General features: G+C 45.5%; 2 protein-coding genes across 6 annotated transcripts in view; one reads left to right on the forward strand and one right to left on the reverse strand.

The window, feature by feature from the left end:
- The first annotated feature begins 32 nt into the window (after positions 1 to 32).
- MAP1LC3B (microtubule associated protein 1 light chain 3 beta) lies at positions 33 to 12523 on the forward strand. 3 transcript variants are annotated; one of them, XM_016928601.4, is made up of 4 exons: positions 33 to 268; positions 6589 to 6644; positions 9941 to 10047; positions 10674 to 12523. In XM_016928601.4, exons 1-4 carry the CDS (start codon positions 229 to 231, stop codon positions 10843 to 10845), a joined length of 375 nt encoding a protein of 124 aa, XP_016784090.1. In that variant the 5' UTR covers positions 33 to 228; the 3' UTR covers positions 10846 to 12523.
- A 1459-nt stretch (positions 12524 to 13982) lies between these two features.
- The window catches only part of ZCCHC14 (zinc finger CCHC-type containing 14), an 86237-nt gene continuing 81685 nt past the window's right edge, over positions 13983 to 18534 (reverse strand). For 2 of the 3 annotated variants that reach the window (XM_054668548.2, XM_016930323.4), the window contains one exon: positions 13983 to 18081. In XM_054668548.2, coding sequence (XP_054524523.1) covers positions 18026 to 18081 — 56 coding nt within the window. In that variant the 3' untranslated portion in view covers positions 13983 to 18025. The remainder of the gene's footprint in view (positions 18082 to 18534) is intronic. The other variant, XM_063797920.1, reaches the window with a different exon arrangement.

An 18534-nucleotide genomic window follows, 5' to 3' on the forward strand; every position in this document is an offset into this window, starting at 1 on the left:
TGCCGCTGCTGGGTTCCGCCACGCCCGTCATGGCGGCGGCCCCGGCCGGCTCTGGCCCCGCCTCTCGGTGACGCGTCGCGAGTCACCTGACCAGGCTGCGGGCTGAGGAGATACAAGGGAAGTGGCTATCGCCAGAGTCGGATTCGCCGCCGCAGCAGCAGCCGCCGCCCCCAGGAGCCGCCGGGATCCTCGCGTCGTCGCCGCCGCCGCCGCCCAGATCCCCGCACCATGCCGTCGGAGAAGACCTTCAAGCAGCGCCGCACCTTCGGTGAGTGTCGCCGCGAGGGCGGCGGGTGCGGCGGGGCCGGGGTCCGAGCTGTGGAGGGCGGCAGGGCCTGGGACGCCGTGAGGGGCCGGGGCCGAGCCGGGAGGCCGAGCGGGGCCGGTGGCTGCCGGCCGGCGGGGCCGAGGGATGCGGGCCCCGGGGCCCCGTGAGGGACCCAGGCCGGGGCCGAGCCGGGAGGGCCAGGGGCTGGTCTGGGCCGGGGCGGCCTGCGGACCCCTCGGAGGCCTGGGAGGAGGCAGCCGGCGGAGGGCGGGCGGGGGCCGGTGCGCTCGGGGCCCCGGGCCTGCTGAATCACCCCGCGCCCTCCGCGGCGGGCTGCCTGCCGTACCCCGGCCACCGCCGCCCCCGCAAGCGCGCTGCGGGCGAGGGTCGCGCTTCTGGGGCCCAACAGCCCCCGGGGCCGCGCTGGGCAGTTCGGCTCTGAAGCGGGGCTGCGCCGGGACCCAGCGCGTCACCTTCAGGGCTGGTTTTCCCGTCGAGGGAGCCCGCCCGGGTGCGAGTGCCTCTTACAGACCTCAGTGCCTGGGTCGAGAGGAGGGGAATGTGCTGGGCCCCGGCCTCGCCGCGCCCGGGACGGCCCACAGCGGTGTTGCCAGTTCCTGTCTGTAGCCCAGGAGCTGGGGTGGGAGACTTCTCTTGGGTTTGCGGTTACGTTCTCACCTTGGCACCAGGAATACCGAATACATCCCTTTTCTGCCGGTTCAGACTGGAAACCCAACTTAGGTGTCCTGGCATTTGGTTAAACGTGCAGGTGTCACCATCACAATATTTACTCCACGCAGATGATGCGAAGTGATTATTTCCCGCTTGAGCAAGAGAACGCCGCAGATCCAGGTATCTGTTGTTGCCCAAGTTCCAGACACCGGTTTGGAAGGGAAGCACCGTGTTCATCGCGGTGGACTGCGAATGCCTGCCGCCATCCTCGTCAGGAGCCCACACAGTGGTGCTGTTTGTCTGCTTTTGCCTAGTTTCCCGGAGTCTAGAAAGAGTTTAGCATTCATTTGAGTTTGGATATAGTTTTGCAGGTCTCATTGACCATTATTTTTTTTCTTATGCCTGAGAAACTTCAGTAAATGAAAATGGACCTTAGCTTGCCAAGCATATCTTTTCAAACAGCCTCTTGAGGCAGTCCGTTGGTTAGCAAGACTTACACGTGCCTTTTTTGTTAGTAGTTTTCTTGTTAGTCACCTTAATGAACTCTTTACTATAGTGTCTAGGCTTATTGAGCCCTGAGAGCAGCATTAAAGACAGATTTTCTTTTCTTTTTTATTTTGAGACAGGGTCTCACTCTGTCACCTGGGCTGGAGTGCAGTGGTGCAATCACAGCCCACTGCAGCCTCGACCTCCCGGGCTAAAGCGATCCAGCGGCCCCCCTCAGACCTGGCTTCTGTTTTCACCAATGAAAAGTTAATTGGGAACATTTATGTAGGAGAGATGCCCTTTTTCTCATAACAGAAACTGTAGTTATTTTCTTTTTTGCTTAGTACTTTTGGGTTATTCTGGAAAAGTCTCTGCGAAGAGTGGGTAGTAAGGGTAGGAAATGTGAGACTGACACATCCGAACAAGGAATTTCCTGGAACCTAAAAGTGGCCCTGAGGGTAGACCAGCAATAATGCCCCATTTTTTTCCCATTGATGTATATATCTTGTATATACTGTGTTTTCAGGGTTTTTCCCTTGGCTCACCTTTATTTTGCCCCCTCCCCTTTAAATATCTCTTTAATAGTCACTTTGTAGAAATGTGTCAAATATCTTAACAGCTGTTACCTTTCCTTGCTTCTGATTTTGGTAATTAAAAAAAATTTTTTCTAGTTCATGAATATTTTGGTAATTTTGATCATGAGTACTGACAGTTTTCAGACATGTGTAGCACAGTAAGTGAGGGAAATGAATCCTTAGAGAGAACCTCTTTATGGAGCCTAAGATTAGCCCCAGTTAGCTTGAGTGGTGCTTTCTCTTTCCAAGTGAGTGAGTTTAAGGTTAATACTGAATATAGCTCTGCTGATAAACTCTACCAGGATTGACAGGGTTCTCAAAATTGAAATGGATTTTAAGGCTCACTGAAAACAACCCCTTCCTTTTGTAGCTAAAGAAACTGGGTGGGGCCTGGTGGTGAAGATCATGGTCCACCTAGTGGCAGAGTCTGGACTGGTACTTTTAACCTGGCATGAATTCTTCCAGTCTCCAGTAGGTAGCCATCATTTCCAGTATATTAAGTGGACCAAGACTGTGTGAGTCAGGAGACATAGTGTGTCCTTGGAGATGTGTTGGAAATATTGAATGAACTTCAAAAATTAAAATTGTGTGGGGCATGGTGGTTCACACCTGTAATCCCAGCATTTTGGGAGGCGAAGGCAGGATCGCTTGAGTTTGGGAGTTCAAGACCAGCCTGGGCAACACAGTGAGAGCTCATCTCTACCAAAAAAAGAAACCAAACAGACAAATAGAGTTGTTGCTGTGTGGCCCAGGCTGGTCTCAAGTGATCCTCCCACCTTGGTTTCCCAAAGTCCTGGGATTACAGGTGTGAGCCACCACGCCTGGCCTGGGGGAGGGGGAGTGCTTCAGTTTCTCTCTGAGAAGTAAATCCTGGAAAATCCTGGAAAAACTGAAATTTTACTTAAAATGACTGAAGGGATCTCAAAACAACTTTGCAAAGAATGTGTTCTTAAAAATAGGACGCCTTAGGCTCCCACCGTTTGTTTTAATGTTTGTGAAGGCTTTTAAGGATCTTTTTTGTTTTAGAAGAAAGGAATCTGGGGAAGCAGGTTAGATTTTGCTGTGCATGTGGAGCAGTGTTCATTTCTGTTTTACAGCTTTCATTCAGTTGTTGATGAACTCTCTTCTGTGTACAAGCCTGAGCCCTGTGGGGACACAGATTGGACTGGAGCTGGGTCTTTGACTGCCAGCGGGGCAGTCTGTTGAGAAAGACAGAAACAGATGATTACAGCATTAGGAAACGGAGTAAAAGACTTGCCCTCCTTCTATGCCATTGACTGTGCTGCTGATAATGCTTTTGTTAAATATACTGTTAGCCTCTAAAACAGCTGTCTCCTGAAGAATGAGAGTGGAGCATCCGTGTGTACCGTGTACAGCCAGTTACTCCAGGCTCAGCACTGCCTTTTCATTGCTGCTGGACAGCATGCTAAGATGCTCCTATGGGACTTGGGTGTTATTCTTTACAGCTTAAGGAAGTAACTTGTCTTTTATATACTTCCCACCTTTCATGAAAATAATCATTTTTGTCTTTTTAGGTCGTGTTTTGGGAATAAATCAGGATAAAGATAACTTTAAACACTATAGTTTCAGACTTTGAAACTTCATAGAGCCTGTTTTTTTCTTCTTTCCTTTTTTTTTTTTTTTTTTTGAGACAGGATCTCACGCTGTCACCCAGGCTGGAGTGCAGTGGCATGATCTCAGCTCACTGCAACCTCCGCCTCCTGGATTCAAGTGATTCTCCTGCCTTAGCCTCCTGAGTAGCTGGGATTACGGGCGCCCGCCATCACGCCCAGCTAATTTTTGTATTTTTAGTAAAGACAGGGTTTCACCGTGTTGGCCAGGATGGTCTCTAACTCCTGACCTCAGGTGATCCGCCCGCCTTGGCCTCCCAAAGTGCTGGGTTAACGAGCGTGAGCCACCGCACCCAGCCAAACCTAGTTTCTTATATTAAAAAAATGTTTCCAGCCGGGCGTGGTGGCACACGCCTGTAATCCCAACACTTTGGGAGGCCAAGGTGGGCGGATCACAAGGTCAGGAGATTGAGACCATCCTGGCTAACATGATGAAACCCGGTCTCTACTAAAAATACAAAAAATTAGCCGGGCGTGGTGGCGGGCGCCTGTAGTCCCAGCTACTTGGGATGCTGAGGGAGGAGAATGGCGTGAACCTGGGAGGCGGAGCTTGCAGTGAGCAGAGATCGCGCCACTGCACTCCAGCCTGGGTGACAGAGCAAGACTCCGTCTCAAAAAAAAAAAAATTCTTTCCCCTCTGCCTGAACGTTTCTACTTTTAGATTTATTAGGATAAGCGTTTAAATGTGAAACATTCCAGGATATATGAAAGAGGTATCACTTATTCGCTGGAGTGAATTAAATCGTGATTTACCCTATACACTGAATCTACACTGACACAATGGAGATTTTTATCGTGAAGAGGGTCTGGGGTAGAACAGGCATAGGAAGAGGTCTCATACTTAGGAGAGGTGATGATGAGGGGTCACTGAGAATCTCGCTGGGAAGTAGAGAAGGAGTCAAAGGATAAGAGCCACTAGGTTAATTTTACTGTTAACAGTAGCGAAATTTGTCATTATTATTTTTATTTTTCATTTTTTTTTGAGACAAAAGTCTTGCTCTGTCGCCCAGACTAGAGTGCAGTGGCGTGATCTCGGCTGACTGCAACCTGTGCCTCCCGGGTTCAAGCGATTCTCCTGCCTCAGCCTCCCTAGTAGCTGGGATTACAGGCGCCGGACGCCGCGCCCAGCTCATTTTTGTATTTTTAGTAGAGATGGGCTATCACCATTGTGGCCAGGCTAGTCTCAAACTCCTGACCTCGTGATCCACCCGCCTCGGCCTCCCAAAGTGCTGGGGTTACAGGCATGAGCCACTGCGCCCAGCCACCAAATTTATCATTTGCATATTTATTCAATAGGAATATGCACTGGTAGAAATCCATGAGTTTGCAATCCTTGTCGCAAAGATGTTTATATTTAGCAATGTATCTTAGAAGCTGATTTTAAAGTTTTGGATGGGGAAACAGAAGTCGAACTTATGGCTGTACTTGAACACAGGAATTTTAGAAGTTTTTATAAAGAGTGATACTAAAATTGGGCTGGGCTTGGTGGCTCACGCCTGTAATCCCAGCATTTTGGGAGGCTGAGGTGGGCGGATCACGAGGTCAGGAGATGGAGACCATCCTGGTTAACAGGGTGAAACCGTCTCTACTAAAAATACAAAAAAAATCAGCTGGGTGTGGTGGCGGGCGCCTGTAGTCCCAGCTACTCAGGAGGCTGAGGCAGGAGAATGGCGTGAACCCAGGAGGCGGAGCTTGCAGTGAGCGGAGATTGCACCACTGCAGTCCAGCCTGGGTGACAGAGTGAGACTCTGTCTCAAAAAAAGAATGATACTAAAATTTTTTTTAATCCAAATGAGATTGGCAATGATATTAGAGTCACGTCATATTTATGTAGGTCACACCATATTTTTTCTGTCTCAGGAAGTTCGTGACATTGATTATTTATTTGCGCTTACCATGAGAATCAATCCTACCATAGTAAATCAAGGTTATTTTGCTCATTTTTTTTTTTGGAGGTTTTAAATAATGCCATCTAAGTCGTATGTTCACATATTGCCTTTTTTTTTTTTTTAACACACATATTGCTTTGTAAATGACTTCTCTCTAACTGTATTTTTGGGTTTCTGGGAACTGCACTTGGCTTGTTTTTTTTCCCTGTATTGCCCACAGTCTAGTACAGTTGTTGAAATTATCAATAAGTGATTCTATTAAAAGAGAGAAAAGATTTTTTTTTTTTTTTTTTGAGATGGAGTCTGGCTCTGTCGCCCATGCTGGAGTGCAGTGGTGCAATGTCCGCTCACTGCAACCTCCGTGTCCCAGGTTCAAGTGATTCTCCTGCCTCAGCCTCCCGAGTAGCTGGGATTACAGGCATGTGCCATCACGCCCAGCTAATTTTTATACTTTTAGTAGAGACGGGACAGGGTTTCACCATGTTGGCCAGGCTGGTCTCGAACTCCTGACCTCAAGTGATCTGCCCACCTCAGCCTCCCAAGGTGCTGGGATTACAGGCATCATATTCCATTCTCTTGAGCAGTTTATTTTCTCTTAGGCACCATATCATTAAAAAGCTGGAAGTGATAAGGGAAAAATTGCATTTCCTGGTTTATAATGGATTCCATTTCCAACTTAAAGTGTGGAAAATTAACAAAAATTGAAGTTAATATTATAGGTGGTAGTGGTCTTTGGAGGAAGGACTGGGACTCATGCAGTGGGTCTGCCTTGTATATCTGACCACAAACTTTGGGCTCCCAATTCCTTGAAACTAGTTGTCCCATATTCCTGGTCTTTGTCCTATCACCTGATAGAGCCATGTATGTTATGTTGCCCTTGGCCTTAGATACAAACCTTGATCAGATTTGAAGTGTTCGTGTTTTGTTTCTTTAAGTCCTAGGAAAGATGTCTTCAGTGTTCTGCTGTGCCACAGCTAACAGCTGAACTTGGATGGAGAACCAGCAGCAGTGCTGGGAAGAAGCTGCCTGGCCCTTAATAATGCTTCTGTCTCTTCATTTCATTGCAGAACAAAGAGTAGAAGATGTCCGACTTATTCGAGAGCAGCATCCAACCAAAATCCCGGTAGGTAGTCTCAGGCCTCGGTTTCAGTCATGAATGTACGCAGAGGAGAGCACTACATAAGTGCATCCACTTGACAGGGGTTTTTACAGGAATCACCAGACAGCCAAACCCTGGGTGTCAGTTTCACAACCTAGAGAGCGGTATCCTTTTTTTTAAGAGACAGGGTCTCACTCTCTTTCCCAGGCTGGAGTGCAGTGGTGCGATCATAGCTCAGTGCAGTCTCAGCCACCTTGTGCTCAAGCAGTCCTCCCTCCTCAGCCTCCTGAGTAGCTCTGACTAGAGGCACACACCACCACACCTGGCTAATTTTTAAAGTTTTTTGTAGAGACAGGGTCTTGCTATGTTTAACAACCCAGGCTGATCTCAAACTCCTGGGCTCAAATGCTCCTCCACCTTGATCTCTCAAAGTGTTGGGATTATAGGCATGAGCCACTGGCTGGCCTCAGGAGCCAAGATTTCTGTACTGCCTCTAATTTCTGCTACCACTTAAACTCAGGCAGCTGGAGCCTACACACTGATATTTCCTTGTGGATATCACACTTCTGAACGTGCCCGCTAAAGCTCTCAAACTTACCAAGGAAGGTGATGACAGCTTGACTCGGCCTTACACTGATCCCTATGTAGGTCTCACACAATGGAACAATGTACAAATAAGCATTTTTCTTTCCCAAAGAAGCATGTAAAGATTTCCCATTCCTGCCACTCAACTTCTCTTTGTTGTGACAGGGTGGAAGAATTACTGTATATAGAGAAGATGTCCGCAGCGTTCAGTAAACACAGACGCTAATGAGACTCAGAGGCTCATCTGTGGTCAGATATTATAGCAGCTTAAAACTAAAAAAAACCAAAATATTTTGCTCCATAGAAAGGAAGCATAGTGAGGAGCCAATGGATTATTTATTTATTTATTTATTTATTTTGAGACGGAGTCTTGCTGTGTCGCCCAGGCTGGAGTGTAGTGGCGCGATCTCGGCTCACTGCAACCTCCGCCTCCCAGGTTCAAGTGATTCTCCTGCCTCAGCCTCCTGAATAGCTGGGACTACAGGAATGTGCCACTACGCCCAGCTAATTTTTGTATTTTTAGTAGAGACAGGGTTTCACCATGTTGGCCAGGATGGTCTTGATCTCTTGACCTCATGATCCGCCCACCTCGGCCTCCCAAAGTGCTGGGATTACAGGCGTGAGTCACCACGCCGGCCTGATGGCTTTATTTAAATTCATAACATGAAACTATATTTGTTCCCTGTGTAGTTCAAATACGTGTGTGTGTGTGTGTGTGTGTGTGTATGTATGTATATATAAAATTTTTTTTTTTTTTGAGATGCAGTCTCGCTCTGTCACCCAGGCTGGAGTGTAGTGGCGTGATCTCGGCTCACTGCAAGCTTCACCTCCCGGGTTCACGCCATTCTCCTGCCTCAGCCTCCTGAGTAGCTGGGACTGCAGGCGCCCACCACCATGCGCGGCTAATTTTTTTTGTATTTTTAGTAGAGACGGGGTTTCACCATGTTAGCCAGGATGGTCTCAGTCTCCTGACCTCGTGATCTGCCTGCCTTGGCATCCCAAAATTCTGGGATTAGAGGCGTGAGCCACCGCACCTGGCCTCAAATATTTGTATTTTTAACCTCATTTAAAGAAATATTTTATCAAAATGAAAGTACCAGGTCATTATGCACAAAACTTTGTCTCTAGAACCAGCTAATAATGGACTCTACTTGCCTTGTCAAATATAATTTTTTCATGTCAACTAGACAGTCTCTAGTGTGGAAAAACATTGAGCATATTACTATAATTAGGAACTTCCACATTTATTAAAACACAGGCATTTACTTTTTTTTCTTTTTTAATGGATGAGAGGTTTTTATGTTTCCCAGGTTGGCCTGGAACGCATAGCCTCACCTCCTTATGCACCAGAACAACCAGCCTGAGTCACCGTGACTCCCAAAACACATGCATTTACTTTCATTAGAACTTCAGCTGGCCGGACGCGGTGGCTCACACCTGTAATCCCAGCACTTTGGAAGGCCGAGGCAGGTGGATCACGAGGTCAGGGGTTCGAGACCAGCCTGACCAACATGGTGAAACCCCATCTCTACTAAAAATACAAAAATCAGCTGGGCGTGGTGGCGGGTGCCTGTAATCCTAGCTACTCAGGAGGCTGAGGCAGGAGAATTGCTTGAACCCGGGAGTCGGAGGTTGCAGTGAGCCAAGATCGTGCCACTACATTCCAGCCTGGGCGACAGAGCAAGACTCTGTCTCAAAAAAAAAAAAAAAAAAAAAAAACTTCAGCCATGTCTCAGGATATGGTAGTTTTGGAATTGAGAGTTTCAGATGTTTTGTGCTTGAACCTAGTTCCCAGCCTCTCTGCCTCGGTAAGGCTTCAGGTCTTTTTCTGACTAGGTATATATTTTTCATGGTTCCAAAACTGAAACAGAATGAAAGGATACATAGCCAAGTATCTTCCCCCACTTCCTACCTGACGGCAGCCATATCGTCTCTCTTGTACCATATTTTGTAAGGGGTAGATGTCTAAGCTAGCAAATGATCACTCTTCACAGGAGAGCTATGAGGAAACTAGTGAATGTGCTGTTTCAAAGCCCATTTTGGCATGTGCCAGTTAGACTGTAGGAGGCATTTTGTATATTTTTAATTGTTGATGACTATTTTATTTATTTATTGGAGACAGTCTAGCTCTGTGCCCTAGGCTGGAGTGCAGTGGCGCAATCTCAGCTCACTGCAACCGCTGCCTCCTAGGTTCAAGCTTGTCTCAGCCTCCCGAGTAGCTGGAAGGGATTACAGGCACCTGCCACCACACCTGGATAATTTTTGTATTTTTAGTAGAGACGGGGTTTTGCCATGTTGACCAGGCTGGTCTCGAACTCCTGACCTCAGGTGATCTGCTCGCCTCACCCTCCCAAAGTGCTGGGATTACAGGCATGTGCCACCATGCCCAGCCTGATGACTTTTTTTTTTTTGAGATGGAGTCTCGCTCTGTCACCCAGGCTGGAGTGCAGTGGCGCGATCTCGGCTCACTGCAAGCTCCACCTCCCGGGTTCACGCCATTCTCCTGCCTCAGCCTCCTGAGTAGCTGGGACTACAGGCACCCGCCACGATGCCCGGCTAATTTTTTTTTGTATTTTTAGTAGAGATGGGGTTTCACCATGTTAGCCAGGGTAGTCTCAGTCTCCTGACCTCGTGATGTGCCCGCCTCGGCCTCCCACAGTGCTGGGATTACAGGCGTGAGCCACCGCGCCTGGCCCTGATGACTATTTTAAAATCACTTCTGGCTTCTTTTCCAGGTGATAATAGAACGATACAAGGGTGAGAAGCAGCTTCCTGTTCTGGATAAAACAAAGTTCCTTGTACCTGACCATGTCAACATGAGTGAGCTCATCAAGATAATTAGGTATTCAGTCACCTTTGTTTCATAATAAATTTCCTTTGAGTAACTTCTTATTCTTTATGAAACTTACAGATAAATCTTTAGTTCTGGTTAAAATCTTTAAAAAATATTTTTCAGCTGAATTCAGTTCTGATTCAGTTATGATTAAAACAATTTCAACTTAAACTATAAAATGTTTTTTTGAGGTTTTATATTACTTGCTAGACTGCAGAGCCCGTTTCTTTCATAACATGTAGATGTTTCCTGTTTAAAATCAGTGTTACAAGTTATTAAGGTTTTGTACAGCAAAGCTAGTTAGTTAAAGAGAATGTAGACTCAGTGAGTGGCAGGCTTAGATCTTAGAATAGTTTGGAAACTGTATTTGAACTGCTTTCTTACATTAGACAGTTTAACAGCTGTTCAGACAGTATACTAGTTTAAAATCAGCCTAATACGTAATCTTTCAGTGATTATAGCTCATGTCAATATAATCAAAGGAAATGTCCTGTGCTTTATGAGAAGTATTGGATTCAAGAGCATTTAGAACATTTTTATATTTTACTGATCAGAGTGGGTGATATTTTAACACATGCTTCATCCTTCTTGTATTGTTGTCAATATTTCTTCACGTTGTTTTCTTTCAATAGAAGGCGCTTACAGCTCAATGCTAATCAGGCCTTCTTCCTGTTGGTGAACGGACACAGCATGGTCAGCGTCTCCACACCAATCTCAGAGGTGTATGAGAGTGAGAAAGATGAAGATGGATTCCTGTACATGGTCTATGCCTCCCAGGAGACGTTCGGGATGAAATTGTCAGTGTAAAACCAGAAAAAATGCATCTATTCTAGAATTTTTTAAACCCTTACCAAGGAAAAAAAAGGGATGTTACCAACTGAGATCGATCAGTTCGTCTAATCACAGATCATCAAACAGTAGTGTTCCCACCTAGGAGTGTTAGGAAGTTGTGTTTGTGTTTCAAGCAGAAAAACTGAGCTCCAAGTGAGCACATTCAGCTTTGGAAACTATATTATTTAATGTAGGCTAGCTTGTTTTCAAATTTTAAAAGTTTAAAAATAAAATACTTTGCATTCTAAGTTGCCAATAAAATAGACCTTCAAGTTATTTTAATGCTCTTTTCTCACTAATAGGAACTTGTAATTCCAGCAGTAATTTAAAGGCTTTCAGAGAGACCCTGAGTCTTCTCTTCAGGTTCACAGAACCCGCCGCCTTTTTGGGTAGAAGTTTTCTACTCAGCTAGAGAGATCTCCCTAAGAGGATCTTTAGGCCTGAGTTGTGAAGCGTAACCCCCGCAAAACGCATTTGCCATCACAGTTGGCACAAATGCAGGGTAAACGGGCTGTGTAAGAAAACGGCCCTGACTGTAAAGTGCTGAAGGTCCCTGACTCCTAACAGAACCACACCCAAAGTCCGCACCCTTGCAGGGGTAGACATTTCTGGTTTGGTTTGTTCTCTAGATAGTTACACACATAAAGACACCACTCAAAAGGAAACTTGAATAATTTATAATTTTGATCGAGTTTCTTAAAAGACCCTGGAGAAAGAGTGGCATTTCTTCTGTTTCAGGTTTTGTCTGAGTTCAAACTAGTGCCTGTGTTGTTACGGAAAGTAGCAGTGTACCAGTGTCACTCTGGAGTACAGCGGGAGAAACCACAAAATAGTGTAACTGAAAACATTAACATTCAGACACGCTCCCTTCTGCCTTCCGGCTTAAAGCTGTGGATGATCCACGTTTTTGTTTTTTTAATGTTAAATGTGTAACTCAGTATTACTGAAAAGGTACCCACATTTTGAATAGTAGTTATCACTGTTAGGTCAGACAGCCATCAGAATTCTCCCACACCAAGTGCATGTCAGTTGTGGAGAAAACATAGCAAAAAGAGCCGTACGCTCTGTACAGATACTAATGTCAAGAGTTAAACCTCCTCAGGTTCAACCTGTGATAAAAGACTAGTGCTTCCCACTACTTGCATGGGGTTCACTATTTATAGTTTTCTTGGGAGTATCACAGGAAAATCACAATTACACCACTGTAGACCCTATGTGTAGCAGGTCACAACTTACCCTTGTGTGTTTAGATGTGTATGAAATACCTGTATACGTTAGTGAAAGCTGTTTACTGTAACGGGGAAAACCAGATTCTTTGCATCTGGGCCCTCTACTGATTGTTAAAGGAGTTCCTGTCACCTGCTCCCCCCACCCCCGCATGCGTCTGTCCACTTGGCGAACTTTTAATATGTGTATTTTTACATTATGTAAATTCTTAACTGGCCTGTCTCGTTTAGACTGTATACATCATATCTGACATTACTGTAACTACCGTGTGATCAGTAAGATTCCTATAAGAAATACTGCTTTTTAAGAAAAAAAATAACATGCTGAGGGGTGACCTATATCCCACGTGAGTGGTCACTTTATTTATAGGATCTTTAAAACATTTTTAATGAACTAAGTTGAATAAAGGCACAATTAAAAACTGTCATCAAAGCCCAGTTTAATGGGATTCCGTATTTGAGACTTGGATCCCACACTGTTTGTACTTTCCAAAGCCAAGGGGGTCCTTGTATTTCCAAGGAGGGGCATCCAGGCTGGTCCTCTCGTGCAGAGGGGGCACTCACATGGAGGAGCATTGCCCTCCGAGGGCCTCTGCCTTGTCAAGGGCACCCTCCACCTTGGCCAAGGCCCTGCCACCAGGTCTGGCCTTTACAAAGCCAAGTCCTCTTGAGAACTCACGTGCCACGGGCTATGAGGATGGATGCGAATTGACCTACATGTTTTGTGGGACTAAACACCCAACAACCTACTGCTGTAAACCACCCACCACCGTAAGTATTTATTAGGTATGTGTGTGTGGTCGAGAAAGTGTACCCTTGGGGGACCCAGTGGGGAGCTGCTGGCACCGTGTACAGATGCAGCACACACACACTTCAGCACTCAGACCAGACAAAAAGTGGCCAACCTCATCATCTAGGGAACTCTGAGCCCAGCTCCGGTTTAAGTAGGCACCTAAAAGTGTTGACAAATACAAGGGAGTGACCTGAGAAAACTGCCTTCCCAGGCCAGCTGCTCAATAGAAGCGTCTGCGTCCTTGTCCCATCTTCGGAGCTCCCCGTGGGTGCTGTAGCCCCACTCACTTCCCTGACATCACCAGCGCACATGCTCAGTATGTTGCCACCTCCCAAATCCAGAAGGGTGTGGTCTTAGATGCCATGGGAGTGATTCTGTACAATGCCGAGTCAGTCACAGGCTGATGTGGCAGCTGGTGGCTTGTGTCACTGTGTCACCCACCTCCGCAGCAGGCCTGCTCCCTCCCTGGGAAAGAGCTACTTCAGGGCAGGGCCACATTCCCAAGGTATCTGAGATCCATTCATGCCAACTTTCATTTTCATGGAAACTCATGCTGGAACATCTTTAACCCCAAATCAGGAATTTACATCTTTGTTATTAGCAGGGACACTTAAAAAAAAAAAAAAATACAAAACTTGGCCAGGTGTGGTGGCTCACGCCTGTAATCCCAGCACTTTGGGAGGCTGAGGCAGGAGGATCACCTGAGCTCCGAAGTTCTAGACCAGCCTGCCCAACATGGAGAAGCCCAAGTCTTTACTAAAAAATACAAAATTAGCCGGGCGTGGTGGCGCATGCCTGTAATCCCAGCTACTCGGGAGGCTGAGGCAGGAGAATCGCTTGAACCAGGGAGGTTGGTGTGAGCTGAGATCGTGTCACCGCATTCCAGCCTGGGCAACAAGAGCGAAACTCCATCTGGAAAAAAAAAAAAACACAAAACTTGGCAACTTGATAGAGAATCAACAGATTTAAAATCAGGTATCCCTTTTGTAAATCTGAGAGGCTAGAAAGGATGGAACCCCTAGTTTGGAGATTCAGACTGATTTGAAAAGGTGTGTGCTTCATATTCTGAGACAAAGACCTAGTGAAATAAAACAGCCTTTTTTAAAATTTTTATTTTCAGTACATTAAATTTACTCATAAAAACATTCTAAAAATGTACAATTTGTCCTTTTTAACAAAGTATAATAAAACATAAAAACCCCAAAAACAGAATACTTGACATTTACAATTCAAAATCAAATTAGCGGAATATTAAATATTTACAAAACTATATCTTTTAAAAATATTTATAAAGTTACATGCAATTTTGTAGAATTGACAAAAGAATGGCTCAAAAATGGGAGAATTTTCCTTCATTCCTAAAAAGAAAATATGTCCAATAGAAGCTGTGAAGGTATCGAGTACACAAGGTGTCCAGTTTCAGTACCAAAGCCTTCTCTTTTTGTGCACGTAAGACTCATACATGTGATGAGGGCTTGTTACAACGCACGTGAGGCCGCGGCGGATGGCCACTGCCCCCTTCCTTGGTGAACAGTGGAGCAATGTTAACCTTTGGCCTCAACCAGCACAGTATATGGTTTTCTAGAATATTGCGAGTGTTGAGTGTTGATTAAAGATGCTTTCATTCAGACCCTTGGGACTTTTCAACAAATTCACCTCTTCAGAACCCATGGCTTTCAGTGCCACCTGACTCATTCTTTGGAAGTCACCTGCATGCTGGAAATGGCAGCCACCCCCGCTCAGGTCGCACAGAACTCTCCTCTGGGACAGCAGTCGAGTCAAGCAGGGAGACGGCTTTCCTCACAACCTTGAAGACCATCAGTCATCATGATGTACAACGAGCAAGGCATAAAATAAAACACTGGGAAGCAGGAAGAGTGACAAGAAAATGACAGGGAGCAAGGAGGGTGCAACCCAGTTCCCATCTGGCAAGTGCCTAAAGCCCCGCTCAGCCTCTGTTCAGATGGGAGGCGTTCCAGCTGGGTGATGTTTAGGCAAAGTCACTACCCCGCCCCACTACTGTGCCCCAAGACAGAGTCTGTGGTATAAACTAACTGTGCTGACTTTGGGCAATAAAGGACCTAGAATTCTAAGTACTGAATTAAAAATACGGAACCTACTAACACTACTATATTAACAAGCTGACTCCTGTAATCTTTTGGAGATGACAGATGATACTGGTTTTTAAAATACCCAATCACATATATGCATTCAAGAAAATATTTTGTCTTTATTTTTATTACAAGTGCGCTAGCTCCCATTTCCTCAGTGCTCTTTAGCAATGAGTTTTTATGTTAAACACTTCCAACTGTCAGTATTACCATGAAATCAACATTAGAAAATAAGGTAGAAAACTGAGTGTTTTGCTTAAAAAATAAAAAAGGATTAAATAGCTGTTGTATCCCAACATCACGTTCTGCTTCCATCTCTACATTCCACTTTCCCCATTCTTGGAGATTAAAAAAACAGGGTTAGAAACTTTAATATCTGACAGACTACAAAGGGCAAAGACGTGGCACGTGGCCCGTGCCACACCTACCTGGTTGCCACAGCATTCTGAAACAGACCACAATTTCAGGAAAATGACTAAGGACTTGAAAGGGTCAGTATGTTCTGTGTTTTCAGATGAGGAGTCTGATGACCGCAAAACGCTCTTCAGGCGCGCCGATCTTGGTTGCTTTTGGAGAGATGCATCCGAGCTCACTGCTGGCAAACTCTCAAGTCCAAGTGTGCGGCTCCCTCAGGAAAGAGGCCTCACGGATGGGTGGTTCCATTTTCTCTGCACTGTGTAGTTCCTACTTACAGCTGACGATTCTCGACTTCGGACGGCCTCCCCGGAGATGTCACACGCCGCCCATGCACGTTCAAGACGACTGGCAGCTCCGCAGAGGCCTTCGCTGCTGGGAACACAGCCGTGACAGTGTTGGAACTCATCTACCTCAACGCTGAATGGCAGGCTCCAAGTTGAAAAGTTTCTGTTTTAATGTTTTGCTGGATTTAAGGTTAACCTCTAATACTTATCAAAATAGTTACGTGGGTAACAACAGACGCTTTCATTCCCCTATACTGACCACTAAAACAAAAATTCCAATGTTTTTTCCTTTTGTTATGAGACGGTTTTCAACAATTTCAGTGTTGAAATAGGATTTTATTTAAAATATTTCTTTGTTTAAAAAACCAAAAAATTTAAAAGTTTGGCTTTCAGCACATATCCAGGCCACTGTAATGGCCTTCAGAAATATTAAAATCGTAAACATCAATGAACACTCTAAGTCTTCCTTAAACGTAATATGAGAAGGTCCAGTCTAGTACTCTTTAAGGCAAAGTTGTGTCAGTTCTCATTATTTTGACATTTTGTAGTGTTTACAATTTAAGAGATCAACGTAACATTCCCCTAAACAGCTGTTGTAATAAGCATCACCATTACTTCAACACTGTAATACTGTGTACCATGAGGAGAGGTCTGTTAATTCTGCATTGCATAGAAATAAAATTCAACTAAAATAAAACTAAAAAATTCTACTAAAAGCCTGTCATAAAAAAAATGTAACAACTTTCTGCTTTAGTTTCTATGAAGTTAGGAACTGCTCTTCAAATTGAACGCTCACATCACAAGGCCTCATTCTAGGGTATTCTTCTGATTTACATCAATTTTTCATGAGGCTGATTGTCCCATTTTAAGAATAGTCTGAATATTATAATTTTTTAAAAAATAAATATCCAACTGCAAAATCCCAACTGCAAGATTTTACCAATCAGTATTTTAACATCGAAGACTTTAGCATTTTCGATAAGAGTATTATTTGAGCAGAAAATTCCCTTTAACCTTGAAGATTTAAGTCCGTAAATTTCAGACAAAAGGCTTTCATTTCCGTGGGTTGAAATTTAGAGATCTACAGTGAGGACTTTTATTACTACCTAACCAAAACCAGACTTGCACAGATCTCGCAGCTCTCGGGTGTGTGGCCTCTTCCAGAGTCCTACCACTTCCCACTGTTTTCCAAGTAATTTTTAACGGAATTAACTATCAATACACAGCCTAATACAAAAGAAGTTGACAGGAGAAAATTCCCAATCTTTTGCTGATAAATGACAGAACTGTATCATTATTGAAATGTCTGTCTCAGGTGTGAATCCGCTAGCGATAAGCCTCGGGGTTGGAGGTTCTTGGGGAGCCCGTGGGAGATACAGCAACTTGCAAACTCTGCTGAGGACATGCAGCATCCTCACAGCCACTCACAGAGCCGCGCTGTCGCCGTCCCCCCTCGAGAGGTCATTTGTAGTGGAAGATAGGGCTCAAAGCCACTGACCGGCTGGGAAGAAAGATACTCTCAAAGCTTTGACGACTATGGATTCTCTGGGACTTGGACCCTTAGAAATTAAGTTGTTGCGAGTAAACTATTTCTATTTAATAATGTAGTTTAGATTTATTTGCAGAAAAAAATTAAAAACCTGAAACTGCTACAAGTGCTTGGAGGAGGGAAGGAAATACTAAAACCTCTGTTGCGTCCTAAGTCGAGTAGCCTCTGCTGGTGCTGACTCTTTCAATATGGATTATTGGAGTCTCTTGCACTGACTGTTCTCAGAGGAGTTTGGCTCCCAGAACCGCAGAGATTTACATCAGGGTACATTCTTCTGTAGTGCAATCCTTAAAAATCCCAGAGATTAGTGCTAATCACTTTAGGAACAGAACAAAACAAAGTCGACATTTTCCCTAGCCCAGGGGTGTCAGGAGTCCGGCGGGTGGAACTCCACTTGGAGAACTCCAAGCTCGGTTCTCGATTCAGACCACGTGTAGCTGCCCTGGAATTGACGTGTGAGCCTAGGAGGGCCAGTGATGGCAATGCTCTTCGGGAGACATGGCGTCTCTGCACTGCAACCAAAAGTGGAGGTGGCCGATCTCACCAGCCACAGAGATGCCCACTAGGCGAGTTCTGACACCAAGCTCCAATCTAGGGTTTTGGCAATAAATCGAGTTTGATGCACTTCTACGCTAGATTTTCTATCCAGTCTAGGAAAAGTAAAGCACCTTTGGATTAAAAAGATTAAGCTCAACAGCAACTAGACTTCTCAGTTTTGTATTTAATTTTCCTTATGTCTCCATGGCTTAATAACGTTCTGTTGCCAGAGAAAAATATCAATCTGTGGAGTCCAGACTTTCTGCTGGAGGGGCGTATTTCAACCTAAAAGTACCTAGAGAGAGGGGAAAAAAGAGGTCAAATTTGAATGACTGTAGAATCACCACCAACCACCAATCTGTCCAGTCATGTCCAGAGCCACTGGGCAAGATTCTGGTGCTGGAAATCTAGGCCACCCATCCTGACCGTTTCTACTCCCTTCCTGCCCCTGCAAAATGGGACCTAATTTTACAAGTTTATCAAATCTGACCGGGGTGAAATGACTCAGGAAAAGTTCACCATCTTTTTCTTTGGGAGCTTCCTCTGGGAGTCGGGCTCTGCACACGTCAGGCGGGCTGCTCTAACATGCGTCCTTTCACTGGGTGAGGGCAGGTGAGCGCTGGCGAGTGCCCCGTGCCTCTGGAGATGCAGCCAGCTTTATGAAGGGAGGCACAGGCCCACCCGGGCCCGCATGGCAGAGCGCCTGTCAACCCACCTTGCCTGCAGGCCTGCTGAGTCAGCAGGCGTG

Source organism: Pan troglodytes, chromosome 18 (genome assembly GCF_028858775.2).
Source record: "Pan troglodytes isolate AG18354 chromosome 18, NHGRI_mPanTro3-v2.0_pri, whole genome shotgun sequence".
In the NCBI taxonomy this organism is placed as follows: domain Eukaryota; kingdom Metazoa; phylum Chordata; class Mammalia; order Primates; family Hominidae; genus Pan; species Pan troglodytes.

Coding starts and splice junctions, on each gene's coding strand:
- MAP1LC3B (XM_063796317.1), top strand. CDS start 6,513: ATGGAGAACCAGCAGCAGTGCTGGGAAGAAGCTGCCTGGCCCTTAATA. Junction 6,645..9,940: donor AGCATCCAACCAAAATCCCG/GTAGGTAGTCTC, acceptor CTTCTTTTCCAG/GTGATAATAGAACGATACAA. Junction 10,048..10,670: donor GAGCTCATCAAGATAATTAG/GTATTCAGTCAC, acceptor TTCTTTCAATAG/AAGGCGCTTACAGCTCAATG.